The sequence below is a fragment of the Alligator sinensis genome, unplaced genomic scaffold (genome assembly GCF_000455745.1).
Source record: "Alligator sinensis unplaced genomic scaffold, ASM45574v1 scaffold268_1, whole genome shotgun sequence".
Taxonomy (NCBI): domain Eukaryota; kingdom Metazoa; phylum Chordata; order Crocodylia; family Alligatoridae; genus Alligator; species Alligator sinensis.
The window spans coordinates 3,155,836-3,177,590 of record NW_005841853.1 but is presented as its reverse complement, the minus strand read 5'-3'; the positions used below and the strand labels follow the sequence as shown (position 1 = coordinate 3,177,590).

The window sequence follows — 21,755 nt, the reverse complement described above, 5'->3', positions numbered from 1 at the left end:
TACCATGCACTGTGTTATCAGTAGCTAAATTGGCTAGCTTAAAGCCAGATTGGTGAGGAACGAATATGCAGCAATCCCACCTTGTTTGCAATGCATACAGACCCAGAAGTGTACAGATAAGGGGAGGAGAGCAGAGGGGTAAACAGGATTTTAGCAAGGAAGAAAGAGAGAGAGAAAGGAGATTTGAGTAGGGGCAGGGACTGATTTCGGCAGCAGCACTTGTAATGGAGGACACCGTTTGAGAAGGAGAGAAAAATGCCTGATGATGTTTCCCCCAAGAACCATCAGTCACAGCCTTAATCTTCCAGAATGACCCTGTCCAAGGAAAACGAAGAGGCAATACAAACAGCATTTTCAAGGCCCAGACAAAGTACGTACGTGTTTGAACGATGTGTGAGGAGCAGCGCTGGCTCCCGTTTCTTCCAAGTATTCATCCCAATTAAAATCAGTATCCTCTAAGCTTGACCCTTCATCTGTTTAAAAAAAAAGCAAAAAAAATAATAATAATTAGAACGCGGTTGCTAAAAGCCATGAACTGCCCAACAGCGCCAGCCGGGACCCCAGACCAGGACAGCGACAAACACCGAAACCTGGATAAAAGAAAATGTGGCTGTTTTAACTGCTGTGCTTACCTAGTTACCTGGATTTCACTGCGTCTCTACCAGATGGTTTAGTTAGACGACTTTGGCAATTATGCTTTCCAACACAAAATGAACCAGCTTCTGGTATACTTGGATTTACATGTAGCAATGAAAAACGATGGAACTGTTTCATGACTTATGTTTGGATATTGTCATTCAATGGCAGCTTATGGTCCTCCGGTCACCGGGACAGAGCAGTGTGTGGCACTACAGGAAAACGTGCCAAGTAAGTAACCAAGCTGGTGGCCCAAAACATTTATGCTCTGTGGATACTCTGAAGGAGTAGGAAACCGAGTTTGGAGGGCAGAGGTTGTCCTCTCGCTGTGGCTGTGAGGAGTTAATCATGATTAGCGATGCTTTTCGGTCTCCTTTTATAACTACTGACACTGGTTTGTATTTCTGCAACAAGTCCCATGTGAAGGGGCTTGAGCACTGCCCAATTAATTGAGCTACCAAACATCCCTGTGAAGAATTCAATTTTATCCCCATTGCATGGATGGAGAAACTGAGGCATAGATCAAAGTGTCTACTAGCCTCAGGTCACACAGGAGTCAACGGCCAAATTAAGAACATTTAGTCTCCAATGCCTGAGTATTATACCCTACATTATACTTCCTCCCGCAGCGAAAGCACGCTAAACATTCATACTTCTATTGCATATCTATATTAAGCCTATTGCAAGGGGGCTAGAGGCTCCGAGTGATTATGAAATACAAATATAAATAACTAAAAAAAATAAATAAATCTTGTTTTGCTTGCAGAAAAGCAGCCAAATCTGACTGCCTGGAAACAAAACAGAAACAATCTTGTAAACCCAGGCTCAGTCCCAGAGCCAAATATTTACAGCCAAACAGCGAGATCCAGCAATAAGCATTTATCAGGCAAACTCCGAGAGCCCCTTACCTACTCGGGCATTCATCAGCCCAGTCATGATGTAATTAAAGTGACTCATGACAAAGTGAATTAAGTAACCTCCCCAGACAGTTTTATGAAGAAAACGGCAGGGTTAATTTATTGCAATTATTGCTACAGGTCTCCGGTTTTCAAGACCAGAAAATTATATTGTGTAATGTGAATCTCTCATTATTAAAAGGGAAAGAAACAGGTTATATTTGCTGCCCACGGTGCCAGACACATGCATCAGAAAGAAAAAAAAAAGAAATGTGTCAGCGTATAAGAGCTGGCTAGGCGCGGGGGGAGGCTTGGGTAGCAGTTCAGAGAAGTCACAGCTCCAAAAGCTGTCAAATATAGCACAGCGACTTATGAAAGTTGGTTTCTAAAGATGATGGCCCTGAGTCTCCTCTGATTTGTGCTGTTTGAACCTGGTGCGACTATGGCAGTAGAAATCAGGAATGAATCTACTGAAGAAACACAGAGACGGTGGCTCTGTCACCTAGTACAATGGTACCCAACCGACTGAATGAGTGGCAAAGGGACAGTCTGCGGGCCAGATCCTGCACGGGTTTACTCTGCAAGTACGATCCAGCACGTCAGCCCAGCCCCACATACCCAGACCCAGATGTGTGCCAGCATGACCCTGTGTGGCCAGATCTAGCCGCACACTGGTGCAATATGGTATGTAAAGCTGTGTTATCCCGTATGCGGGGCTCCATACAGGTCCAAAAATTTGCCAGCAGGGGAGCAGCAATGAACACTGCTCCACTCTCCCACTGTCAAATTTGCAGACTCATAGAGAGCCCCAGGGGCCAGATGATACAGTTCAGAGATGCTGATCTGGCCCACGGGCTGGAGGTTGAGCACTCCTGACTTTGTAGAAAAAAGCATAATGCAATCCAATGTATGGAAGGTGAAGACAGAGGAATTCAGACTAGCAACCAGGTGTGCATTTTCTTTTGACCGTGCCAGTGGTTAGCTACACACCTAGAGGCATGGTGGTTCTCCCACCAGTTGAAGTCTTGTCAGGACTGGGTGTCCTAGGTGACTTGCAAAAGCTCGAGCAGGAGGTATGGGCTTGAACAGAAATTGCTGGATGAGGTTCTTCGGCTCGTATTATGCAAAGGGACAGCCTCAATGATCGCTGCTCTCCTCTGGCAAAACAGGGAAATAAAGCAGCTCTTTCTTTGCTTATGCGTTAGGAGGCTTTACATCCAGATTCTGTTCACCGGGTGCTCAGACAGCCCCTAGGAAGAAAAAATGCTCATAACAGAGATCTGCCACCAGGGTTTGTGATCAACTCAGTCTAAGCGAAAAGGATCCCAAAAGGGAAGGACTACCTGGTTTACAGTTCAATGAAGGTGCGATGTGAACAAGAGACTTCCAGATGCCAGGGCAGCATCTGCGTGCCAATTCCAACTGATCCACCTCAGAAGCACCCACTACGTTCATCAAAACCCAGCTAAGGGGACATTTCATAAGCCCTGTGTGGCGGGAGCTCCTGAAAGGCAACGTGGAGAAAAGGAAGCCTTTATTTTCAAAAGTCTTTTCATCCTTTATTGGCAACTACACTTATATATACACCCTCCGCTACCTCCGTGACAAGCACAGGAGGAACAGAACAGAAAACGCTCACACTTTTTTCCCCCCAAAGACATTCAGATTTCTCTTCCCAGGAATATCGGAGGTGGCTAAAGCTGGCCAAGTCTACAATCAATGGCTTACCTTGTTATATACTAGCTACAGTATAGCATATAGCTATAGGATAGCATCTAGGTATATGCTATATACTTAGCTTGTTACACTACTTTGCATAATAACCCAAGAGCAGTTACAGCTCATTATAATGCCTGTGATGCCCAGCTTCTGCCTTCCAGAAATCATGCTTACACATGCTAGACAGTTCATTGCAGTGCATGTATTACCTTCCAGGCTGTTCTTCCCAGGTGGGCATATAGGGTAAAAAGTAGTCTCTTCCATCTGCTCTCTAATCTTGAGATCCAACTTCTCTGCCCCCCTACTAAAGTATCATCATAAGAAAGCATCCATGAGAAAGTTTTTTCTTTGCTTCCCACTCATAGCTTCACGAGCTAGCAATAGCTCCCAATCCTTTGAAACCAGGACACCAAGCTGGGCTTGCTAGGAGTTCAGCAAGTAACTTCACTTTAGCGTCTCATCTCCATTTAGACTGGTGAATTCGTTAGAGCAGGAGCTGGCTCTCATTATGTATCTGTACCATACCTAGCACAATAGGGCCACTGCTGAACTGTCGTCTGCGAGTGCTAATGAAACACAAATAAAACAAATGCAGAGTCCTGTAAGTGAGCACAACACTCAAATTGCTAAACCAATTTGATACCAAATGCTAGGGAAATCCTGTCATTAAATATTCGCTCTCTTTCGTATGGCTAAGGCAAGCAACGGCAGAAAAAGTGCAAGTGAATTAAAGTTGTAGGTTGAGGTTTGACAGCCAGTTGATGACAGCCAGGCCGGCTAAGTGGATTGCTTCAATCCCTCCATGATAAGCAAGTTCAGGGTAGGAGTTTGCAATGTGGCTCTCTGACTACACCTCACCGCATACACAGTTCAGTCAGTCCTTGACGGCCCATTTGTTCAATAAATCGGCACACCTTCCATGTCCCGTATGAAGGCGGTTCAGTGCCGTCGAATATTTGCATTGCAGATGGAAACCCAGAAGCTTGATGGTCAAATCTACAACCAAATTTTTGCTGCACTGTTGCTGCAGACCAGATTTTGCGCCACCAGCTCTCAGTATCCAGACTGCTCAATGAAAGTTTGGAGCATACGTAACCAGAAAGGTTTCCTCGACTTGAGCCTACAACTTGGTGGGTGGGTGATATCTTCATGCAATGGGAGTTCATGGTCAGCCATGATCTTTTCATACTCTCCAAAGTACAACTGGACCCCTTCTCACCATGGAGGGAGCGATGATCGATAACACCGACAGCCATGGAAGCAGCACAGGTTTTAGTGTGCCACTTACTACTCGCGTGGCGGCATTCACCTGTGTGTCGGTGTGATGGGTATAAGGGTGTTGGCACCGGACAGGAGTGTAGTATTCAGCAGTACAGAGTACCAGGGCTTAAATATTTAAAAAGCTCTTCCTCAAATAAGGGAAGGTACATAAATACATATATATGTGTGTGTGTGTGTGTGTGTGTGTGTGTGTGTGTGTGTGTGTGTGTGTGAGAGAATGTACAGGCACGTACACACATGTATGCATATGCATGTGTATATGCATACAACCATAAAGAAAAGTATGTAAGAGAGTTTCTGGCCCCAGAACTTAGAGTTGAACTAGACAAGGCATAGACCAAGCAGAAATGGAAGTACAGAAATTTCAAGCTGTGTGGCACAAAAACCAGCTCTCCAGGATTGTCTGCCCACTGTTCACTGAGCATCAGGAGAAATCAGGCTCTGCTGGCATTCAGCACTCAGATGCGCAAAGTCCATCAAAACACCTAAATACTGCCCCTTTTGAAAACTGCCTAATTCTCTTCTTTGTGAATCAAAATCAAAAAGGGAGAGATTTAGTCCAGAAGACTGCCAAGGGGCGCATGCCTCTCCCCGCACCCTCTACGGAGCAGCCGGCAGGCTTCGCTCACTGCCAGTCCGTCCACTTCATTGTGACACCTCACAAGCCTGATCTCTCTCCAGCATTTTATCTACAGACTTTATCAGGAAATTACTTTTACTGGGTCTGTAAAAATAATGTCAGGGAGCTCATTTATCATCGCGTCAGTGCCTTCTTTAGCTCTGTTTTATCAGAGAAATTGAAGACACTGGAAATTCCCCTAATCATTTTTATTGATTCTGGTCTGCCATAGCATTACCCAGGCTGGAGGCAATATTACCTAGAGGGCTAAACCTGGAGCAGGGAGTCAGGACACTTGGGCTCTATTTCCAAGTCTATCCGTGATATACTTGGATACTGCCCGGGTTTCCCCCACCAGTGAAGTGTGAAGGATGATTCTTGCTCAGCTCTATCAAGTGTTTTCACCCCCTCCTAGAAATACAAAGCGTTTTTAATATTATTCTTTATGACTGTGTCTACTACAAGGGAGATGATCACAAAGCCATCTATATCACCTCCAAATGCTTGAGTCATGCATTCAAAGGATGAAAACTTGGCTTCCACTGAAGCCAACTGCAAAACTCCCTGTTCATCTCAATGGGGTCAGGCTCCCACCGTGCTCATTGGGAGATGGTTATTTTACTTCTACAGGGTGCTTATTTGACCCCTGTATGTTGGCAAATCACTTATTGAGCCTTTCACCCTAAGCTCTTTTTTTTTGTGAAACAGTCAAGCCTAGCAAAAGCCCAAATCCACCATATGTTTCATGTCCTGTTAGGCTGTATTAAGTAGATGCACCTAAGGCTTCAGTATACAAACAAAATGAATCTGCTCTCTCCGTAGTTTGAAAGAGCTAGGAGAGCCTCAGCTTGTAAAAATGCAAGCTCTTACAAAAACACCGCATCCTCTAAAGACATAACCATTGGCACTATGTACTATGGGAACCTCACGGTGATAGTGTGAAAAAAGAGAGAGATCCTTCTACTCTGAAAGCATAAATCCCTACTGCCCCACCTAAGGGAAAAGTCTCCAAGTTTAGCAGTCGAGAGTCTCAGATGGATGGCCGAGTAGTTCTGATTTTAACCTCTACCTATTGATACACACTAGTTAAGTTTTACACTTTGTTCACAAAAGAGTTGTCTTCACGTCCAACCTGAAAAGAGAAAATGGAGAAGGAGGAGGGTGGTCCAGGGGCTGATACACAATACTAGGTCTTGGGAGACCTGAGTTTAAGTCCCAGCTCTGCCACAGACTCTCTGTGTGACCTTGGGCAAATCCTTTAGGCCTAGACCCTTATAGGTATGCAGATACCCAACTCCTACTTAGGCATCTCAGTCTCATTCATTTCAATGGGAACTTGATGCCTAATCATTTGCGGGGGGGAGCTGGTCTTTCTGAACCCATAAACACCTTCATTGACAGGCTGCAACAGCTAATAATGAAGCACTTGGCCCCAGAGAAGTGATCCAAATGGACTCTATCACCTACTAGTTAGGGCACCCAACTGAGATGGAAAGGCCCGGGCTCCAGTCCAGGATTATTTCTGGGTTTTCCACACATTTTGCATCAGATTGTCACCGGCTAAACAGTTCGTGACCCAGGCAGTTGGAAAAAAATTTGGGATCCCTGCCTAATTCCTGCTACCTCCCATGTATCGGAAGGGAAGGGCCAGGTGATCTTGCCCCACCCTGCAATACCGGAACATGTCAACCAAATTAATTACAAGTGCTCAAACCCCGCCCCGGACTTCAGCAATGAACTGTGACCAAACAAGTGCACAGTAATAATGCAGTCCAAACAGGCCCACTCATTTCAGACTTCAAAGTCGTTTCTGCGCTGCCCAGAACAGCCCCTTGGAGTTTAAAGACAGAAGCAAGCTGAAAAATACAACTTGAAAAGGCACTTCCCAGACCAATCTGTCGTGGCACCAGCTTCATTCGACCAGGAACCTAAGGGTTTTAACCTAACGACATCCATACTAGGAACATCAGAGCAACAGCAAGAAAAGACCTGGTCTCCAAATGCCATGGTCTCCAACTTGTGCAGGCCCCCAGGCCACCAGATTGAGCAAGCAACATGCCACTGGCACCATCGTGCTCTGCTCTCCGTGCCAACCTGAAGCCATCTCTACCTATGCAAAGCAAATCTTCCTGCAACCAAAAGCAACAGGTCTCAGAGGCCACAAGCAAGCCACAAGCAGGTACCACTGATCTGGAGAGTTAATCAGCTTGCCCTACATCCCAGAAGTGCCTTGCACCCAGACCAGCATCACTGATCCCTCCTATCCTCCTACTTTAAATGATGGTCTGTCTCCTGTTCCCCCTCCCATCCGAGCTCAAGAGACGGGCCTGATTCTCCTATCACTAATACGAAGCACATAGCACGCTCGCCTGTTGTGAGTAAATGGAGAGCATTTCCTTTTCACCAAAGAAAGCTTTCCCCTCTGGTTTCCCATCGTGGTTATCACCTGCACCACCCCATGGCTGGTACCCACACCTGGAGGGCAAGTGCACTGTTACTGCTTATTATTTTTATTGCAGAAGCCTCAGGCATGGATCAGACCCTCCCCCACCTGTGCTAGGAGCTGTACAAAAAAATGACTCCAAAGCTTACAGCCCAACTGATCTGGACCAGGGCTACTCTTTTAACACCCTGGTGTGAATTAACCCCACTCTGAGCCAGTCTAGAGAACACAGTCTACAAAACATGACAAGACACCAACGCTTTGCTAAGACAGACTGTAGGACTACCTGCACCATCAAGCCGAACAAGTGGTATCCCCAGTGAGAAACCTCTGAAATAAAAGACCTGATTTCTAAGGCAAAGGAACCTCAAAGCAGGTTTCAAATGATCAGCTGCCAAGGAAATTTATTTTAAGTAAGAAACAAGTTCCATGAGCAGATATGTCCAATGAATTCAAACTCCTCCTGCAATCATGTCAGAGTATGAGGGGACCAAAGTCCTCAGGAATAACAGCCATTCCCCCGCCAAGGGTTTAAATCCTACCCGCCTCATACATCAACCCCAGAAAGCAGGCAGTAAGGATGCTCACATAGGAACAGAGGACTGGAAAGGGGCTATCAAGACTAATCCAGACACACCCAGCGTCTTCCCACTTAATTGGTCATTGACTTGGACAAGAGGAGAATTAATTCAACACCTAGAACTTCCAAAAGCCCCCCACATTATTTTCCAATGTGCAGCTTTAGGGGATCCCCATTCCCACCTGGTAGTGAAAGGAAAGATTAAAATCACGGAAAAAAAAAAAAAATCAGGATCATAGCAGCAAACGACTCGGCACCCATCAGCATCTACAGCAAACACCCACCCTCCCCAGGGGAGCCAAGAGGGTGCTGCAGGGGCCCTTTTAGAAATCTAGACCTCACTCCATCATTACTAACTCAAAAGCAACATATCCCGTGTCAGTCTCCTAGAAATGCAGGATTGCTGGAAAAAGCATTTAGCCTTATTAGCAAAAAGGCAAACACCATAATGTACAATGCATGAAGTACTCAGTAACTTGCAGAAGATGAACAGTTCAATACTGAAGGTTAGTTATTGAGATGCCCCATCCATCAGCACGGTGTCTCTGTGCTGGGCACAGCGAGATACAGTCCCTGCCTTCAAGAGCTCAGAGCTTGACTTTTACAGATATGTAGGACCCTCAGTCCCACTAAAACCCAGAAGGGTTTGCTTCTAAATATCTTCAAATAGCTGGTCCTGATTGGACAAGACGGACAAAGAGTGGGATACAAAAATACAACAAGCAAGCAGAACAGAGAGAAATGAGGATCAAAACAGTTAGTGATCTCCAAGTAAAGTGGTGGCACAAGTAGGAACTGAACCCAAGCCAGTCCTAAGTCAGCACCTTAACAAGCCCACCACTACACTGCCTTCAATTTTCCAAATAAAAATAGGAAAAGATTAAAAATATTAATTAAAGGCTTTTTCTAGATTAAAAAAAAAAAAAAAGCCACACTAATAGTTCTGCAGATGCTTATCAAATCATTCAGGAATGTTTGCCCCAGTCCAGAGGTCTGGGGCACAGATCCGGCACTGGACCCTATCTGGAATAATTAACTAGGATGCCAGTGGCATACAGGCCTCATACTAGGTTTCTGGGCAGAGAAAACCATTACCCAGGCAAGGTGATAGCCACAGATCCCAAGTGCAGTAACCAATCCTAATGAAAGTTGCAAGCACACCTAAAAACACCATATGCAAAGTGTACACTCTGCCGGCAGGGAGATGCTTTGTGAAAAATTCTCCATTAAAATGCTTGGGTCAAAAATATTTCCTAAAAGCAACTTAGTAGAGCTGCTAAACAGAAAGAGGGAAAAATTTCACCAAAAGGGAAAAAAAAAAAAAGGGGGGGGGTATAATTTTCCATTTTCGGCCCCCCCAACATTAAAAAAAAAAAATGGTTGAAAAACTCAGGAAAAATGTTCTGCGATCATTTTATCAAGTTTTTTTCTGGTCTTTCTCTAAATGTCAAAGAATAAAATTCAGCTTCTTCCAGAAAAAAAAGGATTTAAACGTAAAAGTGAAACAAGTAAAAGCACAAAAGCTCACCTGAATCAAACTGCTCTCTGTTCCCATTGGCTGGACTCTGGCCCTTCTCCTGGGATAGATGCTGTGTTTCCTGCATGCTGGAAATCAAAGACGTCCTCGTCTCCATTGTTCAGATTTCTTCCTTTCCTAATTCATCCTGCAGCAAGAATTTCCTAGAGGACAGAAAAATACAACAGTGAGCAACCTATTCCACCCAAGTAAGGGCAGTCTTGAGTTACCCTGCAGTTTAAAGACAGAAAATTTAACTTGTCTGTTGACTGTTGTCCCCTGGTCTATTTTGATGCACTAGCTGAACATCTCCGGATCCTGGGTTTGAGATGGGGATGATAATTCCCTCTGTACAGGTGAGGAAGAGAGAGATGAACTCAACCCAAATGTGCTGAATCAACCCGGTTTCCTCCATAAGCTTTAACAGGTCTGGATCAGATATGCATTAACATACTCAAGGTACTATAAGGAAATCTATGGATGAGGTAGGACCAGGAATCAGATCTACCCCACCCCAATGCAATGCCTTAATTACAAGGCCAGTTGCAGATTTGATCTGCCCATGCAGTACTTCTTGCTCCCGGGTTCAACAGAAGCTGCGCATACGTCCGGTGCATTGAAAAGCAGCACGGTCCAGTGCTAGATTAAGAGGATGTACAATCAACGGTCTTTTAACCAAGTTGTTCCTGATTCACTATGCCTTCTCTCCTTCCTTTCCACAACACACCAGCTTGTACAGGCCACTGGCAAATGACTGCCATCCTGAAGCAGGAGAAATGCAGGGCACACCAAGCCTGAGTTTCAATCCGGCTAGCTTGAGTGCCACCAGCACCGGAGATGTGGCAGCACGGACTTCAGTACAGACTAACCCCCTGAGAAAGCACGGGGGTCCTGGATAGACGTGTACAGCTTGAATGGGTGCTAGCACCCGCGCTAGCTCAGATACAGCAATCACGCCGCCCCACTGCAATACGGACATGCCACATTTGAGTAACCACCTTCAAGTGACAGCAACTTATAAATCACTCTGCTCACAGCTGCACCAGTAGGATTTGCACTGTAAACTCTTTGGAGCCGTGAATTTGGTTGTGCATTTGCATGTTTGCACAGACCCTTGTAGGACAGAGCGCTGGCCCTGGAAGAAGCCTTGGGGTGCAATAGTAGTAGCAGTAACAGCATGGTGTGCCAACCCTGCAGTCCAAAAACCGGCACAAGAGCAAAGGGGAGCTCCCACTTTTATATAGAAAATCATAGGGGTTAAGGTCACAAACCAATGGGCCAAAGAGAAGGAACAGGTGAACGGTAAAGAAACATCAACACGGTGGTAGCACCTTAATTCCCACCCAACTCCACCGATCTCCGACTCCGCTGCGCGCTCCCCTGCGTAGGGCTGACCAGGTTCACATGCACGTGCTCTCTCTTCCCCTAACTCCAGTTTCCTCTTCCCTTTCCCCTTGCCCCCCAGCCTCCGGGGGTTGCTGGGAGTTGCAGTCCAAATGAACACATCGCAGCTCTTCAGACTGCCCCCCGGTTCCACCTCCCGTTACACACATCCCATTCACATTACAGTAGTAATAGTTGTAATATCCTGTTACACACATCCCATTCACATTACAGTAGTAATAGTTGTAATAACAGTAGTAATAATAATGTAAATTATTTAGAGCAATGTCCTAACTGGCCTCTTTAAATTGCCCATTATCTAAACAATAACAATCATTTATTTCCCCATCTTGATGCAGTGATTAAAGCTCTTCATCTTTCCTCTTCACTGACTCGTTAATGAATTAGGCATATTATGTACCATGGCTCCTTCAAACACAGCTAACCTCAGAACATATATATCGGTCATCCCCGGTGTACATTAACTTTCAATTAACTACAAAACTAAATGCAATCAGCGTGCTGGAGGTTGAGAAACGCTTCTCCTTCTGTAGAGAAGAGCTGGAGCATTTCCGCAGATATCATTAATAATGAATTGGTTAAGTATCTGCTTTTTTGAACGATGCTTATTAGAGGGGGGTGGGGGGGAAATTGTTAACTAAGGCTTTTACTTTCCCCTTGGTCGACTCAGCTATTTTTACATTTCCCCTCTAATCAAACCATAAAGAAAGGTAATCTGGAACTATATAAAAAAGAGAGAGAGAAAGAGAGAGAGAGAGAGATCAATTTAAATGTGCCAAATCAATCATTTTAAATAGATTTAACAAGGGTAACAATATAAATACTAAGGAGAAAGACAGGTTACTCAGTAGCATAGTTAAACCTTGGGAAGTTTCCATTATTCTGACAGGACAAAGTGACGAGCTGATGCAAAGCTTATGGTCCCAGCTCAGACGCCTGTAGCATTTATGCATGTAAACAGCAAAGTCCATCAGCAGCCACTCAAAACCCAGGTTTCTACACCGACAGATCTGAATGCCCAACAGGGGTTATAGCTTATATATAGCAAAGACGTTTTTCCAAGGCAGTCCGTACAGAGAAATCTTTTCACGTCTACACTTTCAAAAAGTCAGCAGTAGTGGTCTTGATCTAGATTTAAACAATATTTGCAAGCCAAATACTGTAGCCCTGGGTACGCAGGGGTCAGGTGCAAAGTCCACTGGTTGCAATGGGAATCTTTCCATTCAGTTCGTTGAGCTTTGGATTGGGCCCAAGAAACAGGACCGGGACATTTCCATTGTCCCACTGTAATAAAAGGAACAGAGGAAAAACAAGGGGACAAAGCCTGGATGTGAAATTCAGGGGAAGGTGTTTCCAGAATTCGGATTTCAGGCTCATCGAGTCAATAAACATAAAAGATAAAGCAAGTAAATACCTTGCAAAATAAAGAAAGAACCTCAAGATTTTTTTTTATTTTTTTTTTATTTTTTTTTTTTTACTTACATTAGTGAGGAAAATTGTGTTTTTTGGGGAGGAAGAGTGGGGGAAACCATATCATTATGCTAAGCATGCCTTTTTAATTCCAAGAAAATGAGATGTGGTAATGGACTATAGCCAATCTTGGGAACGGTTACAAGATTATAATTTACTGGAAGAAAACATTTAAAGCGTCTTCTCCAGTCTGGTTTGAAAACAAGCCCAAACTGTATAAGTGGTGCAATCGCCATTCCTGGAAATTTTAAAAATTAGGTTGGATAGACGCTTGGCTGGGGTAGTTTAGTCAGGTATGATTCTGCCCTGAGCAAGGGGCTGGACTAGGTAACCTCATGACGTCCCTTCTAGCCCTACTTTCCTATGATCCAGATCCACTAGCACCCAGTCATCCTCTCTCTCTCGACATGTGTGGTCTCCCCACCCCACAGTGCTGCACACCTGGGTGATGCTATTAAAAAAGAAAGTCCCCACCAAGAAAGGTGTCCTACAGACAGGTCGTGAAGCTGCAGGGCTAGCCAGGCAATGGTGCATGTGCTCCCCAGTGCCTGCCCTACCTCCCCCTAAGGACCCAGAGTTTTGGAAGGAGGGAAATGTTGCTGTGGGAAACTATCCCCCACCACTTGGGAAGGCAAAGACCCACAAGTGAAGAATTTCCAAGACATGAACAAACCCGTAGAGTCAGCTACAGCCCAATAAAAACATGTGCGGATGCTCCAGGGTTGCCAATACAATACTCTGCATCACTGATTAAAGGCCCTACTCCCACCATCGCATGAATAAGGGGAAAATCTCAGCTTTCCTTTCAAAAAAAGTAGTCATTACGGGCTGCTGGTAAAAGCTTAAACATGTGAACTGAGACAAAGGAGAAAAAAAAACATAAATAAATTGAAAAAAAAAAAAACCCACAAACCCTTGCCCTCTATGAATGCCTGAGTCAGAAGTTTCAGGCCGGAGGGGTTTCCAGTTCAGACTGGAGATTCAGAAGAACGATTCTCACCCAAACCAAAGTCAACACGATGCTTCCTCCTCATCGGGGTCGTTCCCCTCGTGGAGTCTAATTCCATCGGCAGGCGGCAAAAGACACTACTAAAAAATCATCTCTTCCCCTTGCTTGTTCCTCCTACAGCTGCCAGGGCCTCAGCTGCACTTATCTCGAACCTGCAGCATGGTCATCTCTACTGATACAGGCTGTCGGCATAGAACAAGCCAGCACCCACATTGAACTGCTCTACATTCTTGCGTCAGCTTGTTTTTCTTGATAAACCGCATGGAGCGATGGCGGACAAGCCCTCTCCCTTCCGACCTCCCGACAGGTCCCAGAGGGCACATCTACACTGCCTCCTAGGAGTGCCACTGAGAAGTGTGCTCTTGGTACATCATGTAACCAGCATGCAGTGTCAAGCTGGCTACACTGTCTCGTGCCCGGTCTAAGTCGCACAGGCTAGGGACAGACATGACACATAAACCGGTTTAAGTGACCTGGTTTAAACCCATAACAGAACAGATGTTCAGTGCACGTAAACCAGCTTGGAAATGGCTGAAGCCAGTTTGAGATAAACCTGGTTGAATGCAGGATCAGACTTAACCAACTTGGCTCAAACCGGTTTATGCAATGTCTGTCCCGGACCTGAGTTGGGAAGACTGGATGGAGCCTGCTCCTCAGAAACATGTTCAGGTTTGCCATAGAGCAGCAGCTCTCAACTTCTTTAGACTCGAGGCCCCCCTCAATAGACTTAAAGCGCCCCTCGGAAAACGCCAGCTCTTCATTTTCACCCATGTGTTGACTAAAGAAAAATAAAAGAGCAATTCTTCTCTTACAAAGAACTCAGTAAGACCTCAATAGGTCCGAATGCTTTTGCCACTATGAACTCCTATTTGAAATACCTGGGCTTATCTTGTAAAACATGGTCAGACACCAGTGTGTCACACTCTTGAAAAGACCTCAAGACGCCCCGGGGTGCTATGACACCCTTGTTGAGAATCACTGCTGTAGGAACACTGTAGGTACACCCAGAGTGACACTTGTCCTCCCACTTGGTGATCCACCCTTCACCTTTCCAGTTGAAAGTTTTTTGAATTAAAAAGGCAAGATGGTGAAAACGGGATTAGTGGAAAGAATCGCACACCACTTCAAGCTTCCTGCACAGTGTGGATAGACACGGACCACTGTGCCCTGGGCATCTTAAAAAAAATACGCATCTCCTATTGACTTCAAGAGGACCCGGTTACTCTTACAACCTTAAGGAGGGTGAAAACGCCACCCTAATTATATAGTATTCAGTCCGTCAATCATGGTCTACCTGAGCCTAGAAGGCCCACTGGGCCTGAATGGATAAGGCAAAATGATGGCTGAAGCAACTGAAAAACAAGGGTGTGGGTGGCTGGACCTGTGGGGCCATTGCCACCTACAATGCAGTAATCACCCACTGAAACCATCCATGTTTCTCAGCGAGTCCATCTGGAGGTCTAGAGGGGCTCGGTAGACTCAGTACAGCTTGCAGAAGAGCACTTCGCATGCTAGAGGAAACTGTGTTAGTTTAGACTAAGCATAAAGGAGATCTGGGATTGAGTCCTGACTGCCGCTGACTCGCAGTGGGACTCCAGATAGGTTACTAATCAATATGAGCCTCACACAATTTGGGACAGGTCTGCCAGGAAGAATCCTTAGGATACCTCCGAACAGGAGTGTGGCTGCATAAACCAAGTCACCAACCCATGAATGGGTGATGCCTCCACCGAACAATATCAGGCTCTTGCCAATCTTTTGTTTCAACTAAATATCTAGGACAAATACATACAAGTTCCCTTAGGCTTTTCCCTCCCTCTCCTCAGTCCTTGTGGGACATTGCCTTTATTCATAGACTCCTACCTTTCCTGCAGGGCTCCAGAAAGACCAGCTGCACCCATAATCCTACAGCCTCCACTGGTAGAGGAGACCTATTGACCAGAAAAAGGGCCAGTCATCCTGTAAGAGCCTGCTGCTGTTCATCACGTGGCTTCGTGAAGGCCTCGGATGCAGCAATTTCTATGACCTGTGGCATAGGTCCAGCAGCACCATGCTCTCCTGAAGCTGGTTTGGTGGGAACAGGGAGCTATATTCAGAAGGAAGAGGAGCTCCAAATGTGTGACAAGAGACGTCAAATCCAAGCCTGTAACACTCAGTCACAACCCCACAGCCAACAAGTTTCCGCACGACTGAACTAAGCCATTAGCAATGTTGGCTACAAGGCCCTGGGTACAATCAAGTCATTAGTCTTCCCAAGCTGAAGAGCCCAGGGGGAAAACACAGTGAAAACACACCCATTTTTTCCTAGCCAACAGCAACCCAGGGTCACGGTTGGCTGCCTTTGGACTCCCTAACCTGGGGAGCGTGAATTTAGAGCTAAGTCGACCAGGAGCAACCTTGAGCAAGGCTCATACACATGACTCTGGTGCCCCAATATGCTTAACCACTGCCAATACAGCCCAGCCCCAGGGTGCAAGACTTCATCCTAAACAAGAGCCCGTTGGCCAACAGAGGGCAAATGCCATCGCTCAATGATTCACTTGGATGCTAGCCAACAGAATGAGGGGCTCCCAGAATGCAATGCACCTGGTGGATCTAAGGAGTTTGCCCCAGAAAAAGAGAGCAGGGTCCAGCAGAGGATTTATTGTCATAATACAAGCAATGCATGCCCACAGAGACGACCGGCCAGCACACAAGTCTATGTGCCGAGCTGAGATTGGGATCCCCAAGGCAGGATCTGTCACGACCAAACCTGGAGCATGGACTACCAGGTCATTCACAGCCAGCGAGCCTTGTAACTCGTCCCACAAAGACAACAGCTCCTACAATGTACAGTCAGACGTTAGTTATCTAGAATAATTAGTGTTACCGTCATTCTGGAGAATCAATTCTTCCGGATAATCAAACACTGCAGTGTGAAGTGCTGCAAGCCATAACGCTGTACTGCCCCGCAATTTTTTTTTTTTTTTTTAAACTAAGAAACAAACGGAGGGGGGTGCATAATGCCTTACACCCTCAAAGCATCGGTAAATAAATAGCACAGAATTTTTCCACCAACAAGCAAAACCCAGCTGTGGGCTGATGCTTTTGTTCATACAAAATGTTGCAGTTAATTGAATGCCCAGATCATAGGCTTCCAGATAATTAACTCTCTATTGCAGGGCTGTCTGGCCTCTGAGCAGTTGGGGCCACGTGACCTCTAAGCCAGGTGCCACACACTGCGTGATGGCCCGGTCCCTTTCCCACCCCCACCAAATCTACCCACCATCCCACCACATGGGTCTCCTTGCTGCAATATGCGGAGGTCCCAGTCCCTCCAACCCATGGGATCTCTGACACACATCCTGCCCCAAAAGTGGGGGCAGGCAGGGGATGCTGGAGGAAGGAAAGAGGAGGCCAGAGATTCTAGCAGCCATAGCAGATGAATGATGGGATGAGCAGTGCCCAGACCAGGAGCCCAGGGGCCACAAGTTACTCTCTCATTGATCCTATACAACCGTCATCTAGACAGCCCTCCAATGCATTATCTGGAGCAAAGCAGTAGAGACAGCGGATCCAGCAGCCCTCAACCAAGCACTCTGGCTGCTTGGGGCACTGGAACCTATTGGATGCAAACACCCAAATGTTCAGGCTGAAGAGAGAGGACTGCAGACTGGGACTCATCTTTCCTACCCTCCATACAGCCGTAGTGTAGTTCACAGCATGTGCAATCGGTCCTATTTTATGTATATCATGCATCCCCACCTCCCTATCCCACTGGCTTGGCTTGCACCAGCAACACTCCCTCCAGGGTCTCAACAGTCTGAACTTGATCCTCTAAACTCCTCCAATGACCCCAATTTAGCTGATATATTCTTCAGAAACAAGCCCCCAACGTGGGTCAAAACAGGTCAAAATTCTCCTTGTTTGAAGCTGACAAGAGGATGTACACGAAGAAAGCTACAGGATGCAGCTCAAGGCAAACTCAGATATTATATTACAGGAAGATGTTCCTACCTAAGAACATACTTGTAAAGGATTGTTCATGGCAATCTAGTACAATATTTACACCCCAAAGCATCTCCCCGGTGCAAATGGCCCATCATTCAGAAGTGCTATTGCACCCATTAAAAAGCAGCTGTCCTCTTCTGAGAGAAGCCTCTCTCTCTTTTTAGATAAAATGCCAGTTGGAAACCTTTTAAGGATCATTTCTTCCAAATTTGTGTGCGCATTATATATATTTAAGGGCTCTAAACAGAGCCTTTTGCCAACCCGTCTCATTTATATCTAGTGACAATTTTGCTCTAGTATTGACCAGTCTGCAAGATTTTATTAAGGGCAAATAACTATTTCGAATGCACTGCATGGACTCAAAAAAAAAAAAAAAAATCCTAGGAAAAGGCCCGTTCCAGTCTGGAGAGCTCAATATGGTCTCAATATCAGGAGGCTGATCTGGTCCCCGTGAAGTCAACAGCTACTTTTAGAACTGAAAACCCAATATACCAATAAATCTATTAAAGAGCTATTTAAGATCAAGGGAAATACGGGCACAAGAACAAATTGGGGAAGATGGCCCAGGAATAAATATAAAATGGAAATTAGATTAAGGTTTCTCAGTGTCAGGTTCAAGAACAGCCTTCCAATAGGAGTTGTGGGGGCAAAATCCCAAGTGCTTTCAAAATAGCGTGAGCAGTTCACGAGAAGGATTATACGATACGGTGTTTGGTCCCTGAGCCCAGTCCTCTGCTATGGCAGGGAGATCCTATCCAGTCATGTCACAGCACAGAAAGCTTTTGCCATTAACTTCAAACTAGATTACGGTTCTCTTATGCCCTGCTTCACAGCACAGAACAGGCCGGAGTAAGGCATAAGTATACAGATTAGTGATATTTAGACAGATAATATAACATAGCTAATTAGTCCACCAAACATGTGAACAAAGGAAAGTTCTTCATTGTTACTGGACAGGTGAGATAAATGGGTAGCCTAATTGTACCCGAGTTAAGCTTTTGGTCTTTATTCCACTTCCATCCAAGTGGGCAGGACATAATTACCTACAATGATAAATCTATCCACGCTGGAGCCGGTAGCAAAATGATATGAAACTGCAGACCATATAAATTCATCTGGGCTTCACTGACTTCAGTATGAGTTCAATGTGCTGCAAATACATTTTCTTTAACTTACAGTTCTCCAGCTAGAACAGGGTGTTTTAGGGTTGAAACAGATATTGCCTTTCAGTGCCTCTTTGCTACAATACAAAATTTGATGGTGACACAAAGGCCAAGCAAACAGATATCCATGCCCCTTGTTACATCAGAAATACCCAAAATTTATGGCCATGACACAGATGGTATCAAACTGTGCCACTATTTAGCAGCAGACATCTATTTGCTTTGTGGCAGGACGGCATGGGCAGTCTGGAGCTCACATCTATTTCTGGCCTTAGATTACAGAGGACTATTGCTACCGCAGTTATGCCCCTGCCATTTCGCGGTATCTTTTCTTGAACCCTTGATCAGTATTGCAAAGCTAAGATTTTTTTTTTTTTTTTTTTTTTTTTACTGACAAGCTACAGGCTTTTTACTGGCTGCCAAACATTTTTAATGACACACACTTTTACTGATACATGTTTTACATAACGTAAATGTAACTCTTCTGCCACATGCCGCCTTGCTGCCGGGCCCCAGTTAGAAAGCCTGGGTGCAGATTTAAGGGTTTAACATCAACCAAGTAAAAAAATAAAAGAGCTTGGTTGTCAGTAAAAAGTTTGTAACAATAAAATATGTACTTGTGCTAGCAACCCTGCTTGACAGCAGCAATGGTTTTACACTGTGCTGCCCCTGCCTCCCACCCCAACGAACTGGAGCCCCCTACTCACCGCCAGACCCTGATGCCCCTAATTGCATCCTGCACCACCCTGCCCCACCCCCAGCTTTATCCGCACCGGCCCTCCTCCCCCTAGTCTGCCACAGAGCCCCAAAGAAGCCAACCTGTGACCCAGCAGTATTGCAGGCAGCCTGCGATACAGCAGTAGCACATGGCTGAGATAATGCTCACTGTGCTCCCACTCAGACACCGAGTGGCATTGCTCTATTCTGTCTGTGAGAGCTTCAAGCAAGCTGTGGCTGCTTAAGTGTTTTTACTGACAGCTACAGGGTTTTTTTTACAGGCTTTACTCACAGGCATTTTTAGCTTGCTTTTTTTTACTGACAGTCAGTAAATTTCCTGAGAGTTGGCAACACTGCCCTTGACATCAGGGAGAGCAGTGTTCCTCCAACTTTTTAGACTCGAGACAACCCTCATTAGACTTAAGGCACTCCTTACTTGACAACGGAAAAATGATAGAGCGATTTTCCTGTTGCAAAGAATTAAGAACAATGACAACAAGGCAGAATGTTTTTAACACCACGAATTCCTATTTGAAATTCCTGGGTGGGTCTTGCAAATCATGACTGCACACCTAACAGGGCTAACGGTGCATGGCATCCCAGGACACTCTTGAAAGGATCTCACAGCACCCTAGAGTGCCATGACACCCTGGTTGAAAATCACCGGTTTATGGTGTAGAAATCATCACCCAATGACAGCTCTCAGGGTCAAGCCCAGAGTGCTAGATCGGGCCCTGAAATAGCAAAGGTGGTTCTTTCATTAACTGCCAGTGAAATAATGAGCTTTATTCTCCACTGCCTTACACCTGTTTTGTACCCCTAGGATCCAGTGATTGTAAAATGCTGCCGTATCCAGGTACTGGTATTTTACATGCACTTTACTCAGGTGTAAGTGTCAACACAAGGCTGGCAATGGAGAAACAAAAAAAGATTTATTAGATAGGCATCCTATTTCCAATCACTTTCTCAGGGCCTTGGCTACTTATTAGTGAAACAGGGCATTTACAAGATTTGGGGCTTGATTCAGCAAAGCACTTCATCACATGCATAGGTCTCAAAACTTCAAAGGCTACAGCTTGGCTAAACAGGAGTGGGATTAAGGCAGGCTTAGATTTAAACATGTACTAAAGTGCTCTGCTGAATCGGGACCTTCCTTGATGAAGACACAATTAGTACCCAAACCCCTTGAAATTTAAGCCATTAGAGGAAACAAAGGGATATAAGCAAGATACAGGGCACGCATTTCAAAGCAGTGGACAGCCACAACTACAGGACTGTTTTAATTCCACCTCTTCCTCGCCTCAGCCATGCAAACAGAGTTAAAATTAACAGCTTGTACTGCTTGACAACTTGAATGCAGGCAGCTGCTTATCAACCCAAAACATCTTATTTGGCACCAGCCACAGGGGAAAAAAAAAAAAAAAACTCAATCATATCCCACCAACAGGCCTGATTAATTAAGTCCCAGGACTCTCAGGAGGGAACACGAAACACTGGTTTTGTGGCCCTAATACAAGGGCCAATTCAGAACTCCTTAAATCAGCCAAACTCCCATTGATCAGGATAATAAAGTCTGGCTTTATGGAGTTGCATTTCTCTGAGCGGCTTTGCAAGGAAGGCAAGCAGATTAGAATCCAGAAAACATCTGCCATCAGATCCTAATGTTTTTTAGGAAGATTGCATTCTAGTTCTTGGCAGCATCCATTCACTTTAAACTTTCCAACCAATCAGCATGTGGGCCCTGATCCTACACGCTGCTCCACACCGCCTGTAGCTTTCCATCCAAAAATAATTCCTCTCGCTGGAAGGGACTACTCATTTACATAAGCGTTTGCAGACCCGAGCCACTGTCGTGCACTGGAATCACAATTACTCACTGCCGTTCCTCAGGACGCTCTGAAGGCAGCCACGGAAGAGCCCTTCTCGGTAAGGGCAAGCAACTGTAGTTTGCAGCGCGCTTGCTGGCACAATCTGCTCAGAATCAATTTGCAACGCACAGTTTAACTCCTAGAGCCCCGCGGGTCACGTACAAGGGGGTGATCCCACCCCCTTTTCCCTAAAGGAAAATTAATCAGGTGCCATTCGCTTCCACAAACAGTCTCTAAAGATGCAATGGTGAACGTCCAAGTGATGCGAGATCATGCAATATTAATGCGTCATCGTACCCAATATAATCAAGATTGTGGACTCCGTGCAAACAGCTGCTTGACCTACATTTATAACGCGGCGCTCTAAACGCCTTCTCCTTGACTTCAGAGTGAAACTGTTCACTAATCAAAGCAATTTCTTCCAAGGAATAATTACATCGGAGG

General features: G+C 45.4%; 1 protein-coding gene across 1 annotated transcript in view; it reads right to left on the bottom strand.

Moving 5' to 3' along the window:
- The window catches only part of SFMBT2 (Scm like with four mbt domains 2), a 161,715-nt gene that overhangs the window by 135,039 nt on the left and 4,921 nt on the right, over window positions 1–21,755 (bottom strand). Inside the window, exons 2-3 of the mRNA XM_006016323.3 lie at window positions 9,703–9,854; window positions 379–473 (exon numbers count right to left, since the gene is read on the bottom strand). Coding sequence (XP_006016385.1) covers window positions 379–473; window positions 9,703–9,808 — 201 coding nt within the window. The 5' untranslated portion in view covers window positions 9,809–9,854. The remainder of the gene's footprint in view (window positions 1–378; window positions 474–9,702; window positions 9,855–21,755) is intronic.